The following is a 27975-nucleotide window of genomic DNA, read 5'->3' on the forward strand; positions in this document are numbered from 1 at the left end:
GCGGGAGTACATAGCGCCCCCTGGCCGCCGGAGGAGCGCTGGACCGTGCTGTGTGCTCAGTGTCAGGCCGGAGGGGGCTCCGTGTACCCGGGGAGAGCGATGCGCTGAGTCCCCGATGGGCTCCCCGGCACCGTGATGGCCGCAGAGCCCGGAGCAGCAGGCGCCATGGAGGCCGGTAAGTACCGGGCACAGGCGGGAGGGGGCGGCGGCTGCGGGGCCCCGCTGCCGCCCGGTGTCATTAACCTCCGCTGTCTCCCGCAGAGCTGTACTTCCTGATCGCCCGCTTTCTGCAGTCGGGACCGTGCCGGAGATCGGCTCAGGTGAGACCGGATAACGCCCGAATCGGGTCACCTCACCCGATATCACCCCCCCCCCCCCCCAGAAAAAATATATAAAAAAAATGTAAAAAAATAAACTTCACCCGAACCGGCCCCACATCACCGGCCACCCGCTTATCATCACCTGGACCGGGTCACCGGGCACCTCACCCGAGCCCGGGTCACCCCGGCTGATCCACACAACACCCGGTCCGGGTCACCACCTCTCCCCGCTCTCGTATCCAGGACACCTCACCCTATCATTCCATGTCACCCATCATCTCCTGTGTCACCCGATCCGGGTCACCTCTTCCTACGCCCGGATTTTTCCGGTGAACCGATCCGGGTCACCTCATCGACCGCCCGATTATTGCAGACATTCCCCCCCGGGACTCCTCGCCCTATTCCATCAGCCCCCCCGACGGGCCCCTCCACCCGCTCCTACACGACACCCGGTTCCGGGTCACTTCACCCCCGTCCATGACACCCGCTTCCCGGTAAGTCGCCCCGGTAACGGCCGTGTGTTTGTGTTGCAGGCGCTGGCGGAGGAGTTGGAGGAGCATCAGGTAACGGAACGTCTCCGCGGGTGGTTGGGGGGAGCCGGTTTTGGGGTCCCCGCCCGTCTCACCGTGTCCCTTCTCTTCGCAGCTGATACCGGAGCGCCTGGACTGGCAGGGGAGCCGGCACCGCAGGACGTACCCGGACCTGGTGAGCGGCGGGGGGGTCACCGGGTGTCGGGGTCACTTAGCGAGAGTGTCCATTGTGAAAACCGGGGTTCATGTGAGGGCAGCGCCAAGGAGTGACGTCACCGCCATCCGGACCAATAGCGGAGCCGCTTACATCTGGCCGGCATGAGACGGGGCCTCTTATTGGTCGGCTCCTCATAATGCCCCGGACCGCGCTGAGGCTGCGGAACACCGGCACAACCGGGAGGGGGCAACGGAACACGGCCCCGGTCATATCCGGGCGGCCCTGGCACATTTTGTTAATAATAATAATACTGTGATAAGAAGAGTTCAGAGCAAGTCCTGCAGTAATGGGGGGAGGATGGGACAACATCCCTCAGTGGGGCCCTCGGCGTGGCGGGTGGGCGACGTCCCTCAGTGGGGCCCTCGGCGTGGCGGGTGGGCGACGTCCCTCAGGGGGGCCCCCATGTTATCAGTTAGATTCCTTTAGGGTTGCGGTGGTCACCCCCCGGTAAAATAAGGCCAGGCAGCAATGGCGGGTGACGCGGCCCGTCTCCTGGATTGTCACCGCCCGGGCTGCAGACAGACGCCCTGTGAATCTCTGGCTGATAACATGAAGAAGCGGATGCTGCTGTGATTGGGGGGCGCTGTCCTGGAGATAGAGGGGCGCCGCTGTGTCTGTGAGGTCACTATAACTGTGGCGTGCAGCGGGGCTGTGTACCGGGGACGGTGCGGCGGGCAATATGGGAGCGCTATAGAGATCGTCCTGTCACTGACAACTTGCTACGTTCCTGCAGAGGCCATCGTTCCAGAGTTGTCACCATCTCAATCTCTTAAGATACAGCCCGGAACATGGATGCTGTATCTAACCTGCGGTGGGGGGGGGGGTCTCCCTGTGCCGGGCTGTATCTAACCTGCGGTGAGGGGGTCTCCCTGTGCCGGGCTGTATCTAACCTGCGGTGGGGGGGTCTCCCTGTGTCGGGCTGTATCTAACCTGCGGTGAGGGGGTCTCCCTGTGCCGGGCTGTATCTAACCTGCGGTGGGGGGGTCTCCCTGTGCCGGGCTGTATCTAACCTGCGGTGAGGGGGTCTCCCTGTGCCGGGCTGTATCTAACCTGCGGTGGGGGGGTCTCCCTGTGCCGGGCTGTATCTAACCTGCGGTGGGGGGGGTCTCCCTGTGCCGGGCTGTATCTAACCTGCGGTGAGGGGGTCTCCCTGTGCTGGGCTGTATCTAACCTGCGGTGGGGGGGGTCTCCCTGTGCCAGGCTGTATCTAACCTGCGGTGGGGGGGTCTCCCTGTGCCGGGCTGTATCTAACCTGCGGTGGGGGGGGGTCTCCCTGTGCCGGGCTGTATCTAACCTGCGGTGGGGGGGGTCTCCCTGTGCCGGGCTGTATCTAACCTGCGGTGGGGGGGGTCTCCCTGTGCCGGGCTGTATCAAACCTGCGGTGAGGAGGTCTCCCTGTGCCGGGCTGTATAAAAACATCGGTGGGGGGGTCTCCCTGTGCCGGGCTGTATCTAACCTGCGGTGGGGGGGTCTCCCTGTGCCGGGCTGTATCTAACCTGCGGTGGGGGGGTCTCCCTGTGCCGGGCTGTATCTAACCTGCGGTGGGGGGGAGGTCTCCCTGTGCTGGGCTGTATCTAACCTGCGGTGGGGGGGTCTCCCTGTGCTGGGCTGGATCTAACCTGCGGTGGGGGGGAGGTCTCCCTGTGCCGGGCTGGATCTAACCTGCGGTGGGGGGGGGGTCTCCCTGTGCTGGGCTGTATCTAACCTGCGGTGGGGGGGTCTCCCTGTGCCGGGCTGTATCTAACCTGCGGTGGGGGGGGTCTCCCTGTGCCGGGCTGTATCTAACCTGTGGTGGGGGTCTCCCTGTGCCGGGCTGTATCTAACCTGCGGTGGGGGGGTCTCCCTGTGCCGGGCTGTATCTAACCTGCGGTGGGGGGGTCTCCCTGTGCCGGGCTGTATCTAACCTGCGGTGGGGGGGGTCTCCCTGTGCCGGGCTGTATCTAACCTGCGGTGGGGGGGTCTCCCTGTGCCGGGCTGTATCTAACCTGCGGTGGGGGGGGTCTCCCTGTGCCGGGCTGGATCTAACCTGCGGTGGGGGGGTCTCCCTGTGCCGGGCTGTATCTAACCTGCGGTGAGGGGGTCTCCCTGTGCCGGGCTGTATCTAACCTGCGGTGAGGGGGTCTCCCTGTGCCGGGCTGTATCTAACCTGCGGTGAGGGGGTCTCCCTGTGCCGGGCTGTATCTAACCTGCGGTGGGGGGGAGGTCTCCCTGTGCTGGGCTGTATCTAACCTGCGGTGGGGGGGTCTCCCTGTGCTGGGCTGTATCTAACCTGCGGTGGGGGGGTCTCCCTGTGCTGGGCTGTATCTAACCTGCGGTGAGGAGGTCTCCCTGTGCCGGGCTGTATCTAACCTGCGGTGGGGGGGGTCTCCCTGTGCCGGGCTGTATCTAACCTGCGGTGGGGGGGGTCTCCCTGTGCCGGGCTGGATCTAACCTGCGGTGGGGGGGTCTCCCTGTGCCGGGCTGGATCTAACCTGCGGTGGGGGGGGTCTCCCTGTGCCGGGCTGGATCTAACCTGCGGTGGGGGGGAGGTCTCCCTGTGCCGGGCTGTATCTAACCTGCGGTGGGGGGGTCTCCCTGTGCCGGGCTGTTCACCCTGTCGGATCCGTCCTTCCGCTATTTCACCGGACCGCTGCTCCGTCTCCATTGACTATAATGGAGATGGGGGCGGAGCCCTGGCACATCACGGCGAAAGGCCGCTGGACTAAAACTACGACATGTCCGACGGCCTCTCGCCGGAGCTCCGCCCCTGTCCCAATTATAGTCAATGGGGACGGAACGGCGGCACGGCGAAATAGCGGCAGGACGGATCCGACAGGGTGAACAGCCTGACGGACTTGTCCTGCCACTAGTGTGAAAGTACCCTAACCTGTGATGTAGCTAACCATTTTCAGAACCTCTGATGGCTGCCAGTGAATGGAAACATTTATTATCTGCATTCCAGTCCTGACCTCAGACAACTGATTGACTCAATACACGTATTATAAAGTCTCAGCATTCACTGACAGCAAGCAGAAGTTTTACAAAGTAAAGCACACAGACTGCATCTCTGGGGATGAGTTCCCTTAACACCCCCCAATATACGGGACAACACTATTACCGCTGGTGAACAAGCCCCTCCCCCTTTGTGCTGCAGCAGTCACATGACTTGCTTTTGTGGAGATAAATATGTGCCCCCACCCCCAGTAGCCTCGCTTTCTGTCAGTGCTGTAATGTTCTGGCTCTCCTCACCTCCAGGTGGCTGACAACTCTCATATTCCTCCTGACTACCTGCTGAAGATCTGTGAGCGCATTGGACCCATCCTAGAGCAGGAGATCCCGCAGAGCGTCCCCGGGGTGCGCAGCCTGCTGGGGGTGGGGAAGCAGTCCCTCCTACGAAGAGCAAAAGGTAACGTTGGGGGCTGAGGGGCAATAATGGGAGGGGGGGGGGAATTAAGGGCAGTAAAGAGGGGAGGGAGGTGTCGGTGGAGGGACAGATTAGGGTAGTTCAGGACTGTAGGAGGAGAGTTGTAGTGGAGGGGGTAGCTTGGGGCGGAGGGTAGGGGCGGAGGGGGTAGCTTGGGTAAGAGCTGATTATTTCTGACGTTGCTGTGTTGCGTTCCCGCAGAATTTAAGAATTCGTCATGGAAACCATCAGGATACGCGGCTCTACACCGGGGCCGGCCCCCAGAACTGCCCGCCAACTACGGGAGGCCGCTCAGTATTGGTAAGTTACCTCGCCGTCGGTGGAGGTGATCCAGGGCGGAGTGTCAGAGGGAGATAAATGGGGTGTGCGCCCCCCGGAGGACGGGCGGCTCAGTGCGGTCACCAATCCCCTGCTGCTGATTAGGGCTCATGCACACGACCCTGCTTAGTCCTCATCCGATCCATTCACTGCAGCGTGCTGTCTGTATCCGTTCCTCGGCCCCGCAAAAACGATGGAACGTGTCCGATTATTGTCCATTTTGCCCACATTTCTACAGAAGTTGATTCCATGATTTGCGGACCCCAATACACTCACTGCCGTGTGCAGCGGCCCTTAGGGGAGACTTATGCACATTCCTTGTGCTCAGTGAATTGAGGCATCTATTTAGACACCATAGTGTACCAGACCCTCAGCTGTGAAGAGTAAGTGCAGCGACCTGATTGGCTGATGGGTTTCTGGGGTTTCGTTTCCAGTAAGAGTGGCCGCCTCCCGGGCGCTGACCGGCTGCACCCGCTTCCAGTACTTCTTCCCCTGCTCTTCTTATCAGCACATCAAAATGCACAAGAGGATTCTGGGTCACCTGTCGTCGGTCTACTGCGTGGCGTTTGACCGCAGTGGGAGGCGGATCTTCACGGTGAGTTTTGCGCAGACCTTGGAGACGCCCTGTAACCGTCTGCTCCGCGGCCTCTGCATTGTCCTCTGTCTTTCAGGGCTCTGATGACTGTTTAGTGAAGATCTGGGCCACGGACGATGGGCGACTCCTCTCCACACTGCGTGGCCACTCCGCCGAGATCTCCGACATGGCCGTCAACTATGAGAACACCCTGATAGCGGCCGGCAGTTGCGACAAGGTGGTGCGGGTCTGGTGTCTACGGACATGCGCCCCGGTGGCCGTGCTGCAGGGTCACACGGCATCCATTACTTCCATACAGGTAACACGTCAAATCTCAGGGATTACATCTTATAACGAGATCAGCCGCTCCTCTTATAACGCTCCAGCGCTGATATAACCTCCAGAGACATTACATCACATGTGACTGATATCAGCCGCTCCTCTTATAACGCTCCAGCGCTGATATAACCTCCAGACATTACATCACATGTGACTGATATCAGCCGCTCCTCTTATAACGCTCCAGCGCTGATATAACCTCCAGACATTACATCATATGTGACTGATATCAGCCGCTCCTCTTATAACGCTCCAGCACTGATATAACCTCCAGAGACATTACATCACATGTGACTGATATCAGCCGCTCCTCTTATAACGCTCCAGTACTGATATAACCTCCAGAGACATTTCATCACATGTGACTGATATCAGCCGCTCCTCTTATAACGCTCCAGTACTGATATAACCTCCAGAGACATTACATCACATGTGACTGATATCAGCCGCTCCTCTTATAACGCTCCAGCGCTGATATAACCTCCAGACATTACATCCTATGTGACTGATATCAGCCGCTCCTCTTATAACGCTCCAGCACTGATATAACCTCCAGAGACATTACATCACACGTGACTGATATCAGCCGCTCCTCTTATAACGCTCCAGCACTGATATAACCTCCAGAGACATTACATCACATGTGACTGATATCAGCCGCTCCTCTTATAACGCTCCAGCGCTGATATAACCTCCAGAGACATTACATCATCTGTGACTGATATCAGCCGCTCCTCTTATAACGCTCCAGCGCTGATATAACCTCCAGACATTACATCACATGTGACTGATATCAGCCGCTCCTCTTATAACGCTCCAGCGCTGATATAACCTCCAGACATTACATCATATGTGACTGATATCAGCCGCTCCTCTTATAACGCTCCAGCACTGATATAACCTCCAGAGACATTACATCACATGTGACTGATATCAGCCGCTCCTCTTATAACGCTCCAGTACTGATATAACCTCCAGAGACATTTCATCACATGTGACTGATATCAGCCGCTCCTCTTATAACGCTCCAGTACTGATATAACCTCCAGAGACATTACATCACATGTGACTGATATCAGCCGCTCCTCTTATAACGCTCCAGCGCTGATATAACCTCCAGACATTACATCATATGTGACTGATATCAGCCGCTCCTCTTATAACGCTCCAGCACTGATATAACCTCCAGAGACATTTCATCACATGTGACTGATATCAGCCGCTCCTCTTATAACGCTCCAGTACTGATATAACCTCCAGAGACATTACATCACATGTGACTGATATCAGCCGCTCCTCTTATAACGCTCCAGTACTGATATAACCTCCAGAGACATTACATCACATGTGACTGATATCAGCCGCTCCTCTTATAACGCTCCAGTACTGATATAACCTCCAGAGACATTACATCACATGTGACTGATATCAGCCGCTCCTCTTATAACGCTCCAGCGCTGATATAACCTCCAGAGACATTACATCCTATGTGACTGATATCAGCCGCTCCTCTTATAACGCTCCAGCACTGATATAACCTCCAGGGACATTACATCATATGTGACTGATATCAGCCGCTCCTCTTATAACGCTCCAGTACTGATATAACCTCCAGAGACATTACATCACATGTGACTGATATCAGCCGCTCCTCTTATAACGCTCCAGCGCTGATATAACCTCCAGAGACATTACATCCTATGTGACTGATATCAGCCGCTCCTCTTATAACGCTCCAGCACTGATATAACCTCCAGAGACATTACATCCTATGTGACTGATATCGTCCGCTCCTCTTATAACGCTCCAGCACTGATATAACCTCCAGAGACATTACATCACATGTGACTGATATCAGCGGCTCCTCTTATAACGCTCCAGCGCTGATATAACCTCCAGAGACATTACATCACACGTGACTGATATCAGCCGCTCCTCTTATAACGCTCCAGCACTGATATAACCTCCAGAGACATTACATCCTATGTGACTGATATCAGCCGCTCCTCTTATAACGCTCCAGCGCTGATATAACCTCCAGAGACATTACATCCTATGTGACTGATATCAGCCGCTCCTCTTATAACGCTCCAGCACTGATATAACCTCCAGAGACATTACATCACATGTGACTGATATCAGCCGCTCCTCTTATAACGCTCCAGCACTGATATAACCTCCAGAGACATTACATCACATGTGACTGATATCAGCCGCTCCTCTTATAACGCTCCAGCACTGATATAACCTCCAGAGACATTACATCATCTGTGACTGATATCAGCCGCTCCTCTTATAACGCTCCAGCGCTGATATAACCTCCAGAGACATTACATCACATGTGACTGTTAATGGGCTCACCGATGCTATTGTGAAAGTCTCCACGCCCGGGCTGAACACTTGCGGATTAGCGGCCGCAGTCACTTCCTGTTGGGGCTCCCTGGGATTAGGGAGCGATTGTGCCCCAGATCTCCCTGCATCTCAGGGGCTTCCAGGCAGAATGAGCAGAGTGCCTCTTTATACACCGTATAGATTAACGGCCCGCCCCCTGCGCACAGCGGCGCCTCCGCCCGCTTTTCTTGCTTTACTTCGCCTTCCGCTGCGGAGACGATCTCCCGATTGCAGGATTTCTAATTCTTAGGGTTTCTTTTCAGTTTTGTCCGTCAACTAAAGGTAAAACCCGACACCTCACATCCACGGGAGCTGACGGGACCATCTGCTTCTGGCAGTGGAACGTGGACTCCATGACGTTCAGGTAAGATGGCGGCTCGTCGTTACCGTCCACTAGTGGGCCTCGGGAAGGTGTACATACCGGGGCGACGCTCTGCAGCTTGGTGCGATGTCAAGTGTGATTGTACCAGAGATTACGAAACCAATTGATATCCCTTCCCAATTCTTCACCTTTTATAACATCTGTGCTTGCTGTCAGTGAGTGGGATCTTGCAGCCATAGACTCAAACTGCACCCCCACCCAGTCCTGCTCGCGCTGAGGGCTTGCTGCAATGTGTCGGTGCAGCACGGATCTCTGTCCTGTTACTGTGCATGACTGTGTCGGTCCTCGGGGAGGTCGACTGGATACAAAGGAAACGAACCCTCAACTTTGAGAAGTATTTAGTCAGCGGGGATATAAACCTTGAAGCATTTACTGACAGCAAGCAGAGATCATGAAAACCCAAAGGAAATTGGAAATGTCAGCACTTTTCGTTACACAGCAGCCCAGCTTTATACAACCAGTGATGACCGCCTATCACAGGGGGCCGGGACGCCCACCTCAGTGGCGCTGCGGTCATGCCTGCACATTGTGCCCCATGGTGCTGACGGGTAGTAGAATGCAGCCTATAGTTTGTATGAGGTGGCGGCACACATGGTTAACTGCTGCCTCCATCCAAACAGGTCATGGGACCCCGTTCTGGGGATAGTGGGGGTCCCAGCAAGCAGAACCTTATCACCTATTATGTTATCAGTTGCCATCCTGGGAAAACCCTTAAACCTTGTTGGAGCTAATGCAGCAGAAATCTCCCCGGACCCCCAGCCGGGGCATTGTCTGCTGCCGGGCACTGCCCCTGTGTGCCACCTCTGCAGCAGCAGAAATCTCCCCGGACCCCCAGCCGGGGCATTGTCTGCTGCCGGGCACTGCCCCTGTGTGCCACCTCTGCAGCAGCAGAAATCTCCCCGGACCCCCAGCCGTGGCATTGTCTGCTGCCGGGCACTGCCCCTGTGTGCCACCTCTGCAGCAGCAGAAATCTCCCCGGACCCCCAGCCGTGGCATTGTCCGCTGCCGGGCACTGCCCCTGTGTGCCACCTCTGCAGCAGCAGAAATCTCCCCGGACCCCCAGCCGTGGCATTGTCCGCTGCCGGGCACTGCCCCTGTGTGCCACCTCTGCAGCAGCAGAAATCTCCCCGGACCCCCAGCCCAGGGCATTGTCCGCTGCAGTGCACTGCCCCTGTGTGCCACCTCTGCAGCAGCAGAAATCTCCCCGGACCCCCAGCCCAGTACATTGTCCGCTGCAGTGCACTGCCCCTGTGTGCCACCTCTGCAGCAGCAGAAATCTCCCCGGACCCCCAGCCCAGGGCATTGTCCGCTGCAGTGCACTGCCCCTGTGTGCCACCTCCTGCAGCAGCAGAAATCTCCATGGAGCCCCAGCCGGGGCATTGTCCGCTGCAGTGCACTGCCCCTGTGTGCCACCTCTGCAGCAGCAGAAATCTCCCCGGACCCCCAGCCGGGGCATTGTCCGCTTCCGGGCACTGCTCCTGTTGTGCCACCTCTGCAGCAGCAGAAATCTCCCCGGACCCCCAGCCCAGGGCATTGTCCGCTGCCGGGCACTGCCCCTGTGTGCCACCTCTGCAGCAGCAGAAATCTCCCCGGACCCCCAGCCCAGGGCATTGTCCGCTGCAGTGCACTGCCCCTGTGTGCCACCTCTGCAGCAGCAGAAATCTCCCCGGACCCCCAGCCGGGGCATTGTCCGCTTCCGGGCACTGCTCCTGTGTGCCACCTCTGCAGCAGCAGAAATCTCCCCGGACCCCCAGCCCAGGGCATTGTCCGCTGCCGGGCACTGCCCCTGTGTGCCACCTCTGCAGCAGCAGAAATCTCCCCGGACCCCCAGCCCAGGGCATTGTCCGCTGCAGTGCACTGCCCCTGTGTGCCACCTCTGCAGCAGCAGAAATCTCCCCGGACCCCCAGCCCAGTACATTGTCCGCTGCAGTGCACTGCCCCTGTGTGCCACCTCCTGCAGCAGCAGAAATCTCCATGGAGCCCCAGCCGGGGCATTGTCCGCTTCCGGGCACTGCTCCTGTGTGCCACCTCTGCAGCAGCAGAAATCTCCCCGGACCCCCAGCCCAGGGCATTGTCTGCTGCCGGGCACTGCCCCTGTGTGCCACCTCTGCAGCAGCAGAAATCTCCCCGGACCCCCAGCCCAGGGCATTGTCCGCTGCCGGGCACTGCCCCTGTGTGCCACCTCTGCAGCAGCAGAAATCTCCCTGGACCCCCAGCCCAGTACATTGTCCGCTGCCGGGCACTGCTCCTGTGTGCCACCTCTGCAGCAGCAGAAATCTCCATGGAGCCCCAGCCCAGTACATTGTCCGCTGCCGGGCACTGCCCCTGTGTGCCACCTCCTGCAGCAGCAGAAATCTCCCCGGACCCCCAGCCCAGTACATTGTCCGCTGCCGGGCACTGCCCCTGTGTGCCACCTCTGCAGCAGCAGAAATCTCCCTGGAGCCACAGTCGGGACATTGTCCGCTGCCGGGCACTGCCCCTGTGTGCCACCTCCTGCAGCAGCAGAAATCTCCCCGGACCCCCAGCCCAGTACATTGTCCGCTGCCGGGCACTGCCCCTGTGTGCCACCTCCTGCAGCAGCAGAAATCTCCCCGGACCCCCAGCCCAGTACATTGTCCGCTGCCGGGCACTGCCCCTGTGTGCCACCTCTGCAGCAGCAGAAATCTCCCCGGAGCCACAGCCGGGACATTGTCCGCTGCCGGGCACTGCCCCTGTGTGCCACCTCTGCAGCAGCAGAAATCTCCATGGAGCCCCAGCCTAGTACATTGTCCGCTGCCGGGCACTGCCCCTGTGTGCCACCTCTGCAGCAGCAGAAATCTCCCTGGAGCCACAGTCGGGACATTGTCCGCTGCCGGGCACTGCCCCTGTGTGCCACCTCTGCAGCAGCAGAAATCTCCCTGGAGCCACAGCTGGGGCATTGTCCGCTGCCGGGCACTGCCCCTGTGTGCCACCTCTGCAGCAGCAGAAATCTCCCTGGAGCCACAGCCGGGACATTGTCCGCTGCCAGGCACTGTTCCTGTGTGCCACCTCTGACCCGCGTCACATGATAGAAGTGTAATGGATCATTCTGTCTCTGCAGCGATCAGCCCCTGAAGTTCATGGAGCGATCCAGGCCGGGCGTCCAGATCTCCTGCTCTTCCTTCAGCTCAGGTACTTCCCATCATGCATCTCTCCAGTCACATAGATAAGTGGTTGTCTGCGCCCGCTCATGGCCCCCTGGGTGCGTCACCCGCTCAGCGTCTCCTCTTTTTCCCTCCAGGTGGGATGTTCATAGCTACGGGCAGCACGGATCACGTTATAAGAGTGTATTTCCTGGGCTCCGGAGAACCGGAGAAGATCGCAGAGCTGGAGGCGCATGTGGTAAGATCAGTGTTCGCCTAAATCTTCTCTGCTTGGCCCCTCCCGTCAGTGTATGTGCCACATCACTTCATTATCTCCCCTTTCTCACTAGAGTTTTTAGCCTTCTATACTGAAGTGTAAAGCATGGTGGAGGGACAGCAGCTTTGCTAACTTTTAAGTATTTCTCTGCCATCTGATGCTAGGCAGCAACTGCTGAGACGGCAGAGGGCGCCCTCGGCTATATGTCCACATCCTGACCGCTCCTCTGCTTTGTTTCAGGATAAGGTGGTTGCCGTTCAGTTCTGCAATAATGGAGACCGGTGAGTGTCTGCGACGTATCCGTGGGCTCCATGGTGTAACTCATTGCCACGTATCTGTGAGCTCCATGGTGTAACTCCTCAGTATAGAAAGAGTCTGCCACGTATCCGTGAGCTCCATGGTGTAACTCCTCAGTCTAGAAAGAGTCTGCCACGTATCCGTGAGCTCCATGGTGTAACTCCTCAGTATAGAAAGAGTCTGCCACGTATCCGTGAGCTCCATGGTGTAACTCCGCAGTATAGAAAGTGTCTGCCACGTATCCGTGAGCTCCATGGTGTAACTCCTCAGTATAGAAAGTGTCTGCCACGTATCCGTGAGCTCCATGGTGTAACTCCGCAGTATAGAAAGAGTCTGCCACGTATCCGTGAGCTCCATGGTGTAACTCCGCAGTATAGAAAGAGTCTGCCACGTATCCGTGAGCTCCATGGTGTAACTCCTCGGCGTAGACGGCGTCTGTGACATCACAGCGCTCTGATGTAACTCCTCGGCGTAGACGGCGTCTGTGACATCACAGCGGTCTGATGTAACTCCTCGGTGTAGACGGCGTCTGTGACATCACAGCGGTCTGATGTAACTCCTCGGTGTAGACGGCGTCTGTGACATCACAGCGCTCTGATGTAACTCCTCGGTGTAGACGGCGTCTGTGACATCACAGCGGTCTGATGTAACTCCTCGGCGTCTGTGACATCACAGCGGTCTGATGTAACTCCTCGGCGTCTGTGACATCACAGCGGTCTGATGTAACTCCTCGGTGTAGACGGCGTCTGTGACATCACAGCGCTCTGATGTAACTCCTCGGTGTAGACGGCGTCTGTGACATCACAGCGGTCTGATGTAACTCCTCGGTGTAGACGGCGTCTGTGACATCACAGCGGTCTGATGTAACTCCTCGGTGTAGACGGCGTCTGTGACATCACAGCGGTCTGATGTAACTCCTCGGTGTAGACGGCGTCTGTGACATCACAGCGGTCTGATGTAACTCCTCGGTGTAGACGGCGTCTGTGACATCACAGCGGTCTGATGTAACTCCTCGGTGTAGACGGCGTCTGTGACGTCACAGCGGTCTGATGTAACTCCTCGGCGTCTGTGACATCACAGCGGTCTGATGTAACTCCTCGGTGTAGACGGCGTCTGTGACATCACAGCGGTCTGATGTAACTCCTCGGTGTAGACGGCGTCTGTGACGTCACAGCGGTCTGATGTAACTCCTCGGCGTCTGTGACATCACAGCGGTCTGATGTAACTCCTCGGTGTAGACGGCGTCTGTGACATCACAGCGGTCTGATGTAACTCCTCGGTGTAGACGGCGTCTGTGACGTCACAGCGGTCTGATGTAACTCCTCGGCGTCTGTGACATCACAGCGCTCTGATGTAACTCCTCGGCGTAGACGGCGTCTGTGACATCACAGCGCTCTGATATAACTCCTCGGCGTAGACGGCGTCTGTGACATCACAGCGCTCTGATGTAACTCCTCGGTGTACGCGGCGTCTGTGACATCACAGCGCTCTGATGTAAATCCTCGGTGTACGCGGCGTCTGTGACATCACAGCGCTCTGATGTAACTCCTCGGTGTACGCGGCGTCTGTGACATCACAGCGCTCTGATGTAACTCCTCGGTGTACGCGGCGTCTGTGACATCACAGCGGTCTGATGTAACTCCTCGGTGTAGACGGCGTCTGTGACATCACAGCGGTCTGATGTAAATCCTCGGCGTAGACGGCGTCTGTGACATCACAGCGCTCTGATGTAACTCCTCGGCGTAGACGGCGTCTGTGACATCACAGCGCTCTGATGTAACTCCTCGGTGTACGCGGCGTCTGTGACATCACAGCGCTCTGATGTAAATCCTCGGTGTACGCGGCGTCTGTGACATCACAGCGCTCTGATGTAACTCCTCGGCGTAGACGGCGTCTGTGACATCACAGCGCTCTGATGTAACTCCTCGGTGTACGCGGCGTCTGTGACATCACAGCGGTCTGATGTAACTCCTCGGTGTACGCGGCGTCTGTGACATCACAGCGGTCTGATGTAACTCCTCGGTGTAGACGGCGTCTGTGACATCACAGCGGTCTGATGTAAATCCTCGGTGTACGCGGCGTCTGTGACATCACAGCGGTCTGATGTAAATCCTCGGTGTAGACGGTGTCTGTGACATCACAGCGGTCTGATGTAACTCCTCGGTGTACGCGGCGTCTGTGACATCACAGCGGTCTGACATGTGGCCGGAGGCCGTGTAGGATGCGTGTGGGGGGGGGGGGGTGTATGTTCCTCGCCGCTCAGCGCGTATGACCCGGTCTCCCTTCTCCGGCAGTCTGAGCTTCGTCAGCGGCAGCAGGGATGGCACGGCGCGGCTCTGGCAGTATCAGCAGCAGGAATGGAGGATGGTTGTGCTGGACATGAGCACCAGGATGAGTGGGTAAGTGGCGCCGCTGCTCGAGAGCCTGCAGATGATGTGGAGACCTCAGGTCATCAGTCTGTACTTTCACAGGAGCAACGTGTCCAGCACCGAGGACAAAGGGACCAAGCTGAAGGTGACCATGGTGGCCTGGGACCGCTCCGACACCACCGTCATCACTGCCGTCAACAACTTCCTGCTGAAAGTGTGGCATTCCCACAGCGGTCAGCTCCTCCACATCTTATCGGTGAGCGCGGGCAACGAGCCGGGGCCCCAGAGGGGAGAACTGTTACATCGGTGGGGGTCCTACACTGCGCGCTGTCTCCACAACGCCTATAGAACTCAATGGAGCAGCTGCGCGCATACTGACTGGCCACTCTATTCACTTCAGGGTGCTCAAAGCGGTACAGGGCCCCCGTTCTCGTGAGCGGTAGGACCCTCGCTGATCTAATAGTTGTCCTGTATCCTGTGGGTTGGGATAACTTAATATCACCGGAATATCCTTTTTAAAGATCTTTGCTTGCTGTCAGTGAATAGAACTTAACTGTCGTCTTTCAGTGGGGGAGCACAGATCTGTACTGAAACACTGTGACGAGCCCTCAGCTGGAATTAGCAGAGGTCTTGTAAATGGTGTCGTCGCTGCTCTCTGCAGGGTCACGATGACGAGGTCTTCGTTCTGGAGGCGCACCCCTTCGACTCCCGGATCCTGCTCTCCGCCGGACACGATGGGAATATTTTTGTCTGGGATCTGGAAAAGGGAACTAAGATCCGGAATTACTTTAACATGGTGAGAATCCGCGGGAGCGGCAGTGACTGACTTGCGTTTGCTCACACTCTGCTTACTGTCAGTGAATAGGGCAGTGTACTGTCCTCATCCCTGCAGTTTCTGCTGTTTCAGATTGAAGGTCAGGGACATGGCGCCGTGTTTGACTGCAAGTTCTCTCCTGACGGGCAGCACTTCGCCTGCACGGACTCCCACGGGCACCTCCTGCTGTTCGGTTTTGGGTGCAGTAAAGCTTATGAGAAGGTAAGTGAGGGGTGACCCGGCAGGAGGTCGGGGGGCGCCCTTCTCGTGCCCCCGGCTGACTGTGGTGTCTGTGTCTGGAGCAGATCCCTGAACAGATGTTCTTCCACACGGACTTCCGGCCGCTGATTCGAGACTCCAATAACTACGTCCTGGATGAGCAGACGCAGCAGGCCCCGCACATCATGCCTCCGCCCTTTCTGGTGGATGTTGATGGAAATCCGCACCCGACGCGCTTCCAGCGCCTTGTCCCAGGGAGGGAGAACTGCAAAGACGAGCAGCTGATCCCGCAGCTCGGATACATATCCAATGGTAACCATCCTCATGGTCTGTGCTCGCCTGGACCTTTCACACGGTGCTGCGCTCTTCTGGGGTTCACACTGAGGTTTGCTTAGTTCTGTGGCAGATCCTCATTGCGACTCCTGAGTATGGAGGTTTGTGTGCGAGCTGCTCATGTCTGATGTGATGATACCTGTGTGACCACTGCATGTGATTCCTTAGCCTTTCACACGGTGCTGCGCCCTTCTGGGGTTCACTTAGTTCTGTGGCAGATCCTCATTGCGACTCCTGAGTATGGAGGTTTGTGAGCGAGCTGCTCACGTATGATGTGGTGATACCTGTGTGACCGCTGCATGTGATTCCTGAGCCTTTCACACGGTGCTGCGCCCTTCTGGGGTTCACTTAGTTCTGTGGCAGATCCTCATTGCGACTCCTGAGTATGGAGGTTTGTGTGCGAGCTGCTCATGTCTGATGTGGTGATACCTGTGTGACCACTGCATGTGATTCCTTAGCCTTTCACACGGTGCTGCGCCCTTCTGGGGTTCACTTAGTTCTGTGGCAGATCCTCATTGCGACTCCTGAGTATGGAGGTTTGTGAGCGAGCTGCTCACGTATGATGTGGTGATACCTGTGTGACCACTGCATGTGATTCCTGAGCCTTTCACACAGTGCTGCGCTCTTCTGGGGTTCACACTGAGGTTTGCTTAGTTCTGTGGCAGATCCTCATTGCGACTCCTGAGTATGGAGGATTGTGAGCGAGCTGCTCACGTATGATGTGATGATACCTGTGTGACCACTGCATGTGATTCCTGAGCCTTTCACACGGTGCTGCGCTCTTCTGGGGTTCACTTAGTACTGTGGCAGATCCTCATTGCGACTCCTGAGTATGGAGGATTGTGAGCGAGCTGCTCACGTATGATGTGATGATACCGGTGTGACCACTGCATGTGATTCCTGAGCCCCCCTCTCGGGGTGCAGGCGGATGTACATACTGATCGGTCTCCCTGCACAGGTAATGGAGACGTGGTGGAGCAGGTCATCGGGCAGCAGACGGCCGACCACGAGGAAAGCGTCCTGGACGGTCTGATCCGAGAGCTGCAGAGGTCGCAGGACCATAGGCTGACCGAGGACGACCCGCCCAGGGACCTCGCGCTGTCCGTCAGCAGTGGATGTGAGTGTCCTGCTGCCCCCTCTGATCACATATAGAGCCCCTGCCCCGCACCTCAGCGTCTCCCATAAGCAGCAACACAGAGACCCCCCCCCCCCCGCCCAATAAGCTCTATAGAGACGGGTGACGTGGACCTGGCACATAACTTCTCTGACGTATGTTGGATGTGGATTCCCCTTCCATCGTACTGCAGGGCTAATGTGTTTTTATTTTATTTTTATTTTTTGGGGGGGGGCGGGGGGTGTTGGGGTTGGCAGTGCTGTTATGCAGGCTATAGTAATCCATTATATCACTCTTAAAGTGACAGGCATTCTATTAGTTTGAGCCTGTGGCACAGTAGTAGTACACTGTTGGCAGCGTGGAGACCTTTTAGTCCCCCGCTCCTATGTATCGGCACCCGGCCCCGCCGGTCTGTGTGCATGGAGGGCGAGGGGGGATGTCTCTTCATTAAGCGGCCTGTGGATTCGATGGAATATGTGCAGGAGCCTTCCCAGCGCCTGCGCCAAATGTGGCCGAGTCCAACTTCTGTGTCCTGTCCGCCCTGCCGGAGTTACCCCCATCACTACGACCAGTCCCTGATCTGTGCACCTGTCACAATGACAGTGACATCATCATGTAGTATGGTGAGGAGACACATGAAGTGCTGGACTAGCACTCCCATCATCCTGTTAGTGGCCTCCTTACTGACACTTGGTTCTCACCCTATTTCCGATGGTTGCATTCACAGTGTCACAGCCTCCCAAATTCACCATCTTGTTTTTTTTTTTTTTCAGTTGTCAGGAGTCAGAGTCAAGATCTGTCATCTCCACCTAATGTTGGCCTGCGACGGAGCGGTCAGATCGAAGGAGTCCGCCAAATGCACGACAATGCCCCGAGAAGCCAGATGGCGACTGAGCGAGATCTTATCGCGTGGAGGAGGAGGGTGGTGGTGAATGAGCTGCATCCCGGTGTCAGCAGGTGATTAGTGTGTGCAATACTACCAGCAGAATAGTGAGTGCAGCTCTGGAGTATAATACAGGATGTAACTCAGGATCAGTACAGGATAAGTAATGTATGTACACAGTGACTGCACCAGCAGAATAGTGAGTGCAGCTCTGGAGTATAATACAGGATGTAACTCAGGATCAGTACAGGATAAGTAATGTATGTACACAGTGACTGTACCAGCAGAATAGTGAGTGCAGCTCTGGAGTATAATACAGGATGTAACTCAGGATCAGTACAGCATAAGTAATGTATGTACACAGCGACTGCACCAGCAGAATAGTGAGTGCAGCTCTGGAGTATAATACAAGATGTAACTCAGGATCAGTACAGGATAAGTAATGTATGTACACAGTGACTGCACCAGCAGAACAGTGAGTGCAGCTCTGGAGTATAATACAGGATGTAACTCAGGATCAGTACAGCATAAGTAATGTATGTACACAGTGACTGCACCAGCAGAACAGTGAGTGCAGCTCTGGAGTATAATACAGGATGTAACTCAGGGTCAGTACAGGATAAGTAATGTATGTACACAGTGACTGCACCAGCAGAATAGTGAGTGCAGCTCTGGAGTATAATACCGGATGTAACTCGGGATCAGTACAGGATAAGTAATGTATGTACACAGTGACTGCACCAGCAGAATAGTGAGTGCAGCTCTGGAGTATAATACAGGATGTAACTCAGGATCAGTACAGGATAAGTAATGTATGTACACAGTGACTGCACCAGCAGAATAGTGAGTGCAGCTCTGGAGTATAATACAGGATGTAACTCAGGATCAGTACAGGATAAGTAATGTATGTACACAGTGACTGTACCAGCAGAATAGTGAGTGCAGCTCTGGAGTATAATACAGGGTGTAACTCAGGATCAGTACAGAATAAGTAATGTATGTACACAGTGACTGCACCAGCAGAATAGTGAGTGCAGCTCTAGAGTATAATACAGGATGTAACTCAGGATCAGTACAGGATAAGTAATGTATGTACACAGTGACTGCACCAGCAGAATAGTGAGTGCAGCTCTAGAGTATAATACAGGATGTAACTCAGGATCAGTACAGGATAAGTAATGTATGTACACAGTGACTCCACCAGCAGAATAGTGAGTGCAGCTCTGGAGTATAATACAGGATGTAACTCAGGATCAGTACAGGATAAGTAATGTCTGCACACAGTGACTGCACCAGCAGAATAGTGAGTGCAGCTCTGGAGTATAATACAGGATGTAACTCAGGATCAGTACAGGATAAGTAATGTATGTACACAGTGACTGCACCAGCAGAATAGTGAGTGCAGCTCTAGAGTATAATACAGGATGTAACTCAGGATCAGTACAGGATAAGTAATGTATGTACACAGTGACTGCACCAGCAGAATAGTGAGTGCAGCTCTGGAGTATAATGCAGGATGTAACTCAGGATCAGTACAGGATAAGTAATGTATGTACACAGTGACTGCACCAGCAGAATAGTGAGTGCAGCTCTAGAGTATAATACAGGATGTAACTCAGGATCAGTACAGGATAAGTAATGTATGTACACAGTGACTCCACCAGCAGAATAGTGAGTGCAGCTCTGGAGTATAATACAGGATGTAACTCAGGATCAGTACAGGATAAGTAATGTCTGCACACAGTGACTGCACCAGCAGAATAGTGAGTGCAGCTCTGGAGTATAATACAGGATGTAACTCAGGATCAGTACAGGATAAGTAATGTATGTACACAGTGACTGCACCAGCAGAATAGTGAGTGCAGCTCTGGAGTATAATACAGGATGTAACTCAGGATCAGTACAGGATAAGTAATGTATGTACACAGTGAGTGCAGCTCTGGAGTATAATGCAGGATTAGTGATGTATGCGGTGCACAGGGGTTAGTTTGCGGTTTCCTTTATTGCAGGGTGCTGGAGGATTGCCGATCTGCTAAGGGTGACATGGAGGTACATCTGTACAGCACAGAGAAGAGGAGGAAGCCGTTGCACCCAGCACAGAGGGTAGGTACTGGTGATAGGGGGTTAGGATCTGCTGGTATCGGGGGCGTCTGGCTCACCATGTCTCCTGTGCTCTTCCGTTCAGAGTGAACATCAGGTGTGTAGTGGGCGTCCACTGCGGAGAGTCCAGAAGAAGCGCCCGCACACTTACCAGACCCGATCCAACATGGAGCACGATTCTCAGACCAGCGCTGCTACAACCAATGGGGAAGATTCTCATAGCTCTCCGGAGGTATCTGCTCTACTGGACATGGAGGGAATGCTGCGCGGTTAAAGGGCCAGCGTCCACTGCCGTGTATATGTGTGTCCTCACTGTACAATGAGTCGCTCGGCTTCCTTTTGCTGTACAGTTCATTCACTGATAACTTCAGAAGTTAAAAAGGTTTTCTGACATTTTACTGTTGATGACCTATCCTAGGTCATCGGTATCTGATCGGTGGGGGTCCGACACTCGGGACCTCTGCTGATCAGCTGTTTGAGAAGGTATCGTTACTCCTGTGAGTGCCGCAGCCTTTTCCGTGCTCGCCAAGCACAGCGCCGTACATTGTATAGTGGCCGTGCTTGGTATCGCACTCGGCAACGTTCACTTTAATGGGGTTGAGCTGCTACTAGGCTACGTGGCCTATAAACGTGTCATCACTGGGCTCGGAAAAGCTATGAGAAGGCTGCGGCCCCCCACCGATCAGATACTGATGACCATCGGTAGAAATTTTTTGGAAAACCCCTTTAAAATTCCATGCTACTTTCACAGTGCATCAACTGTCAAATGTTTCCATTCTCTGTCAGCAAGCAGAGATCTTGTAGGCTGTAATGAATTGAGAGGCAGTGCATTAGATTGTTGCCGGACTTCTCATGTCGCTGACAGACGCCGTTGCCTCCTCACAGATCTGCTGTTTTGTCTGTACTTGCAGGATGAGGAGTCGCGTCCGTCCAGCGATGCGTCCGATGGTGAAGCGGCTGCTCCATGGCAAACCGAGAGCTCCTCCAGGTACTCCCATCAGTGACGCCCCGTGTGAGATGATGGGGGGATTCCCTCCTCTACTGATTGTCCTGAGCATTGGATTTTTGTCATGGGAATATTCTGGGTTTTGTCTGATGGTGTGAAAACTTTAGCAATATTTTGGTGACGGGTGTTGTATTGGAGTAACGCCCAGAGTGTTGACACCTAAAATAACCCCCATAAAGTGCCCGTCCTGACATCGCCAGCTGTCACCCAGCTTTCCCAGTCTCCTGCAGGTCACGTCTGCCCGGTGCTGTGGCCTATGGAGGACGGGGTGTCACTCGGGGCCTTAGCACCCAGCTTTCCCAGTCTCCTGCAGATCACGTCTGCCCAGTGCTGTGGCCTATGGAGGACGGGGTGTCACTCTGGGTGTTAGCACCCAGCTTTCCCAGTCTCCTGCAGATCACGTCTGCCCGGTGCTGTGGCCTATGGAGGACGGGGTGTCACTCTGGGTGTTAGCACCCAGCTTTCCCAGTCTCCTGCAGATCACGTCTGCCCAGTGCTGTGGCCTATGGAGGACGGGGTGTCACTCTCGGCGTTAGCACCCAGCTTTCCCAGTCTCCTGCAGATCACGTCTGCCCAGTGCTGTGGCCTATGGAGGACGGGGTGTCACTCTGGGCGTTAGCACCCAGCTTTCCCAGTCTCCTGCAGATCACGTCTGCCCAGTGCTGTGGCCTATGGAGGACGGGGTGTCACTCGGGGCGTTAGCACCCAGCTTTCCCAGTCTCCTGCAGATCACATCTGCCCGGTGCTGTGGCCTATGGAGGACGGGGTGTGTCACTCTGGGCGTTAGCACCCAGCTTTCCCAGTCTCCTGCAGATCACATCTGCCCGGTGCTGTGGCCTATGGAGTGCGGGGTGTCACTCGGGGCGTTAGCACCCAGCTTTCCCTGTCTCCTGCAGATCACATCTGCCCGGTGCTGTGGCCTATGGAGGACGGGGTGTGTCACTCTGGGCGTTAGCACCCAGCTTTCCCAGTCTCCTGCAGATCACATCTGCCCGGTGCTGTGGCCTATGGAGGATGGGGTGTGTCACTCTGGGCGTTAGCACCCAGCTTTCCCTGTCTCCTGCAGATCACATCTGCCCGGTGCTGTGGCCTATGGAGGACGGGGTGTGTCACTCTGGGCGTTAGCACCCAGCTTTCCCAGTCTCCTGCAGATCACATCTGCCCGGTGCTGTGGCCTATGGAGGACGGGGTGTGTCACTCTGGGCGTTAGCACCCAGCTTTCCCTGTCTCCTGCAGATCACATCTGCCCGGTGCTGTGGCCTATGGAGGACGGGGTGTGTCACTCTGGGCGTTAGCACCCAGCTTTCCCAGTCTCCTGCAGATCACATCTGCCCGGTGCTGTGGCCTATGGAGGACGGGGTGTGTCACTCTGGGCGTTAGCACCCAGCTTTCCCTGTCTCCTGCAGATCACATCTGCCCGGTGCTGTGGCCTATGGAGGATGGGGTGTGTCACTCTGGGCGTTAGCACCCAGCTTTCCCTGTCTCCTGCAGATCACATCTGCCCGGTGCTGTGGCCTATGGAGGACGGGGTGTCACTCTGGGCGTTAGCACCCAGCTTTCCCAGTCTCCTGCAGATCACATCTGCCCGGTGCTGTGGCCTATGGAGGACGGGGTGTGTCACTCTGGGCGTTAGCACCCAGCTTTCCCAGTCTCCTGCAGATCACATCTGCCCGGTGCTGTGGCCTATGGAGGACGGGGTGTGTCACTCTGGGCGTTAGCACCCAGCTTTCCCTGTCTCCTGCAGATCACATCTGCCCGGTGCTGTGGCCTATGGAGGACGGGGTGTGTCACTCTGGGCGTTAGCACCCAGCTTTCCCTGTCTCCTGCAGATCACGTCTGCCCGGTGCTGTGGCCTATGGAGTGCGGGGTGTGTCACTCTGGGCGTTAGCACCCAGCTTTCCCAGTCTCCTGCAGATCACGTCTGCCCGGTGCTGTGGCCTATGGAGTGCGGGGTGTCACTCGGGGCGTTAGCACCCAGCTTTCCGGGACGTGTGGATGCTGACGTTGTGGCTGAGTAGTTTTCAGGGTCAGCCTGGTGTGGATAGCGGGGGAGGGCAGGACGTCGCCCACTGGGAGTTGTCTTCATCGTCCTTCTCTCTTGTAGTGACACCTCCAGCGACTATTCAGACTGGACGGCGGATGCTGGAATTAACCTCCAGCCCCCGAAAAGACAAACGCGGCAGACGACACGGAAGATGTACAGCAGCTCTGAGGACGAGAATCCCGCCAAGGAGGAGGAGCGGCAGCGGAAACGCAAGCAGACGCGGAGACGGGCTCTCACAGTTGGGTACTCGCCGGGCTGGGTCCTGAAGGAGGTTCAGCAGTCGTCTGCTGCTGGGAAATCTGGGTGACACTGGAGCTGACACAGTGCTGGTCACCCAGCTTTCCCAGGCTCCCGAGGGCAGATGTGCATAGTGAGGGTTGTAGTCCCTATTGGCTAGTAATATTTGGCTCTCCCCAAAGGCTGTCCATCATTTCCTTCATTGCCCTTTTTGTGACTCTCCATAGAAGCAGAACGAGTTGGAGGGCGATCCCAGTGAGGAGTGGATTCCGCCCCAGTGGATCCTGGACACCATCCCACGCCGCTCCCCTTTCGTCCCTCAGATGGGAGACGAGGTATTTGGGGGCTTATGTTACAGATGACTGGCTCTACACCTAGCAGTGCCTGTGATCCTGGTCCGGTCCGCTCCATGCGGCTGCCATTGATAAGGGATCTGGTGCGGTTACCGTCCCATAGTCCTCCAGACGGGATCTGTCCACACTGGATGTTACTGGACGTCCTTAAAGGGGTTGTCTGATGTCAGCAAATGGCATTTATCATGTAGAGAAAGTTACTACGAGGCCCTTCCTAATGTATTGGGATCCTCCATGTTGCTTCCTTTGCTGGCTGGATCCAATTTTCTATCATGTTATACATGGTTACAACCACTGCTGCGGCGCAGATCCGAGGTGGACGAGACGGGTGCTGCTGCGCACGCGGACGTGTGTCTAGTTCTGGCCACCAGAGAGGCCGGAGTGCTTTCCTATAGTATGCAAGCACGACCACCACTGATGGATTGCAGGGTGGTTGTAACCATGGAAACGAGCCGTGTATAATGTGATAGAAAAATGAATCCAGCCGGCAAAGGAGGCAACATGGATAATGACAATACATTAGGAAGTGCCTTGTAGTAACTTTCTCTACATGATAAATGCCACTTACTGAAGTGAGAGGACCCCTTTAAGTGTCTGGCTCAGGATTCTGCTTTGGTGGACTAAAAGTCCCAGAATGCCCTTACAGTCTGCAGCAGCCTGCTGGGAGTGGCTGGAGAGGTTTGAGCTGAATTGTATGGATGCAGGTGTCGGCTCCGCTCCGGCCCTACCATGTAACCTGCCTGGTCAGGACTCCAGGAAAGCATCTGGTTATGGCAGCCATGTTGTCACCCAGCTTTTCCATGTACTGGGGCGTTTCCGTTCTCTCGCGCCTCCTGTGATGATGCGTCTCTCAGCGGCTGCTGCTTTCTTCCCCGCAGGTCATCTATTTCAAGCAGGGACACGAAGCGTACGTGCGCGCCGTGAAGAAGGCGAAAATCTACAGCGTCAACATGCAGAAACAGCCGTGGAACAAGACGGAGCTGAGGGTAAGGTCTGGGCGACCCCGGAGGGCCACAACCGCTGTGTGCTGCGCTCTGATTGGTTGGTGTAGGCGAGACTGTTCTCCACCTCCTGGGGCATGCTGAGCCTTGTAGTGCAGCCAGCCCGCCCCTCTTGAAGCAGTAGAATTCATATGGCGGCCATTGAGATGATCGTCAGTCAGTGTAATACGTGGACACAGCGGGTCCTGAGCGTGGACCCCTCCACTGTGATGTCTGTTAACCCGTCATGGATGTGGCGATCTTCATGAGGCGCCCCCCCCTTCCCGCCAGTTAACGGGCTCTACAACTTTCTCTTTATCTTTAATTCCTCATCTTTTTTCACTCTTCTGCTTGCGGTCAGTGAATAGTAATGCTCATTTATATATTCTGTCCTCATCATTCAGTTGAGGGTTAATTAGAGTGTAGATCATTCTTTGTCAGCTGCGTAGATCCTGTTCTGATGGTTTGTTACAGTGTGCCAGTGCAGGTAACACGTCTCCAGTTGGGCAGTTCAGAGTGTTGCCCAGACCGGATGCATTAGATCAGTGTTTATGTTCACTGACGGCAAGCAGAGATCCTGCTCAGTTAAGATCTGGAATTCCCCTTCAATCCTGCGGCTCCTCCGCCCCCCCCCCCCCCCGGTGTTTTATGACCAGCAGGTGGCGCTCTTGTTCCAGATTTGGTTAAAGGTTTCCTGACGGGATCCCAGCACCGCCATCGCTGCGCCGTATACTACACCAGCTTCTCGCATGTCTGAGTAGTCACTGCCCCTCCCCCACCACCGCCCGCGCCTGTCCCCCATAAACACGTCTCCCCTTTTCTTCTCAGGAACAGGAGTTGTTGAAAGTTGTGGGCATTAAATACGAGGTGGGGCCCCCCACCCTCTGCTGCCTGAAGCTCGCCTTCCTCGACGCCACGTCCGGCCAGCTGAGCGGAGAGTCGTTCTCAGTCAAGTAAGTGACGTGATTCCCACATTCACTGGGTCCTGGGATTGGATTGTCAGCTCCTGGGGTCAGTGATTGTGTAGAGTAGTAGTATACCGCTATATCAGTCTACATAGGTGCCAAGGTAGGTACAGTGCAGGGGCGCAGCAGGGAGGAGACCCTGATATAGCTGACGGGAGAGGGGACCCAAGATATTAGGTGCTTATGGTGGAACCTAACATCTGTGTGGACAGGACTGGATCAGACTGGTACATTCTGCTTATTTATGCTTTACACTGCAGCTCTGCTTCATTAGGATGCAGCTGTGCTCAATGGTTCCAGCCAGGGGCATAGCCAAAGGCTCATGGGCCCTGGTGCAAGAGTTCAGCTTGGGGGACCCCCCCCCTCCCTCAGTGCCTTGAGGCCAGGGGCAGGGAAGCACATAGCTGTAATAGTGGTGTCATCGTATCTGATACAAGGGTCTTTGGGGCCCCTTACCTCCCCCTGCACCCCGTATTGCTTCGCCCCTGGCTCCAGCTTATCTGCATGGTCTATTGAAGTCTGAGGGTGTGTAAAATCTCCCTCCTGTCTCATCAGAGGCTCCAGCTGCAGCTGTGGCACTCCCCCATGCTTTACCCTACAGCTCTGTTCCCTTAGGGCTGTTTCTGACAAGCGTTTCCAGCATTACCTATCAGTATAATGCTGTGCGCTCCTGCTGAACGAGCAGTGTCCAGAACGGAGAGTGATGGTCACACACACTGGAGACTCCGGGACCTCTGTTCATATGATCACGGGGGCCCCAGCGGTTGGGGCCCCCGTCATTCAGTGATCATATGTCTGTCTTATGGAGAGGAGATTAGTGTTCTTTGTGTGGAAACCCCTTTAATGCTCGGGTGGAGGGATAAATGGTGTATTATGGCTATATAATGCTCGGCGGATGGTATACGGTGGTATATAATGGTTGGGGGGTGGTATATTCTTCTCGGGGGGGGGGGGGGGGTGGTATACAGTGGCTATATAATGGTCGGGGGGGTGGTATACAGTGGCTATATAATGGTCGGGGGGTGGTATACAGTGGCTATATAATGGTCGGGGGTGGTATACAGTGGCTATATAATGGTCGGGGGGTGGTATACGGTGGCTATATACTGGTCAGGGGGTGGTATACAGTGGCTATATAATGGTCGGGGGGTGGTATACAGTGGCTATATAATGGTCGGGGGGTGGTATATAATGGTCGGGGGTGGTATACGGTGGCTATATAATGGTCGGGGGTGGTATATAATGGTCGGGGGTGGTATACGGTGGCTATATAATGGTCGGGGCTGGTATACAGTGGCTAATATATGGTCGGGGGGTGGTATATAATGGTCGGGGGGGTATACAGTGGCTATATAATGGTCGGGGGTGGTATACGGTGGCTATATAATGGTCGGGGGGTGGTATATAATGGTCGGGGGGGTATACAGTGGCTATATAATGGTCGGGGGGTGGTATACAGTGGCTATTAATGGTCGGGGGGTGGTATATAATGGTCGGGGGGGGTATACAGTGGCTATATAATGGTCGGGGGTGGTATACGGTGGCTATATAATGGTCGGGGGTGGTATACGGTGGCTATATAATGGTCGGGGTGGTATACGGTGGCTATATAATGGTCGGGGGTGGTATACGGTGGCTATGTAATGGTCGGGGGGTGGTATACGGTGGCTATATAATGGTCGGGGGTGGTATACGGTGGCTATATAATGGTCGGGGGGTGGTATACAGTGGCTATGTAATGGTCGGGGGGGTGGTATACGGTGGCTATATAATGGTCGGGGGTGGTATACAGTGGCTATGTAATGGTCGGGGGATAGTATACAGTGGCTATGTAATGGTCGGGGGGGTGGTATACGGTGGCTATATAATCGGGGGTGTTATATAATGGTCGGGGGGTATGCGGTGGCTATATAATGTCGGGGGGGGGGGTATACAGTGGCTACGTGACTATTATATGACGTTGCTGTCTCCTCCAGGTATCACGATATGCCGGATGTGATTGACTTTCTCGTCCTCCATCAGTTCTATAAGGAAGCGAAGGAGCGGAACTGGCAGATCGGTGGGTGATGCGGCGTCTTGGTGGCGATGCTTTCCCGTCACGGTCTGTGGGTTCATGTGCTGATGTTCTTCGCTCTGCAGGAGATCGCTTCCGCAGCATCATCGACGACGCCTGGTGGTTTGGGACTGTGGAGAGTCAGCAGCCCCTCCGGATGGAGTACCCCGACAGTCTGTTCCAGTGCTACAGCGTCCAGTAAGTGCAGCCGCAGGCTCTGAATGCGGACCCCCAGCCGTGCAGGGATTATAGTGTCGCCATCTTCTGTTTCCAGCTGGGACAACAATGAACGGGAAAACATGAGCCCATGGGACATGGAGCCGATCCCAGAAGAAAGTACGTGGAGTATACAATGA

General features: G+C 55.5%; 1 protein-coding gene across 1 annotated transcript; it reads left to right on the forward strand.

Annotated features, from left to right (window-relative positions):
• On the forward strand, nt 1-27975 carry LOC122922761 (bromodomain and WD repeat-containing protein 3-like). The gene is made up of 29 exons (XM_044273481.1): nt 1-175; nt 262-320; nt 854-883; nt 966-1025; nt 4302-4452; nt 4672-4770; nt 5223-5383; nt 5460-5681; nt 8356-8456; nt 11554-11624; nt 11734-11834; nt 12093-12133; nt 14444-14548; nt 14621-14774; nt 15180-15314; nt 15426-15554; nt 15638-15863; nt 16843-17001; nt 17772-17955; nt 19891-19984; nt 20067-20213; nt 20893-20969; nt 23092-23269; nt 23496-23603; nt 24500-24607; nt 25430-25554; nt 27543-27625; nt 27706-27817; nt 27894-27975. The coding sequence occupies exons 1-29, from the start codon at nt 136-138 to the stop codon at nt 27973-27975; spliced, it is 3342 nt and encodes a 1113-aa protein (XP_044129416.1). The 5' UTR covers nt 1-135.

The sequence above is a fragment of the Bufo gargarizans genome, unplaced genomic scaffold (genome assembly GCF_014858855.1).
Source record: "Bufo gargarizans isolate SCDJY-AF-19 unplaced genomic scaffold, ASM1485885v1 fragScaff_scaffold_693_pilon, whole genome shotgun sequence".
NCBI classification, from domain to species: domain Eukaryota; kingdom Metazoa; phylum Chordata; class Amphibia; order Anura; family Bufonidae; genus Bufo; species Bufo gargarizans.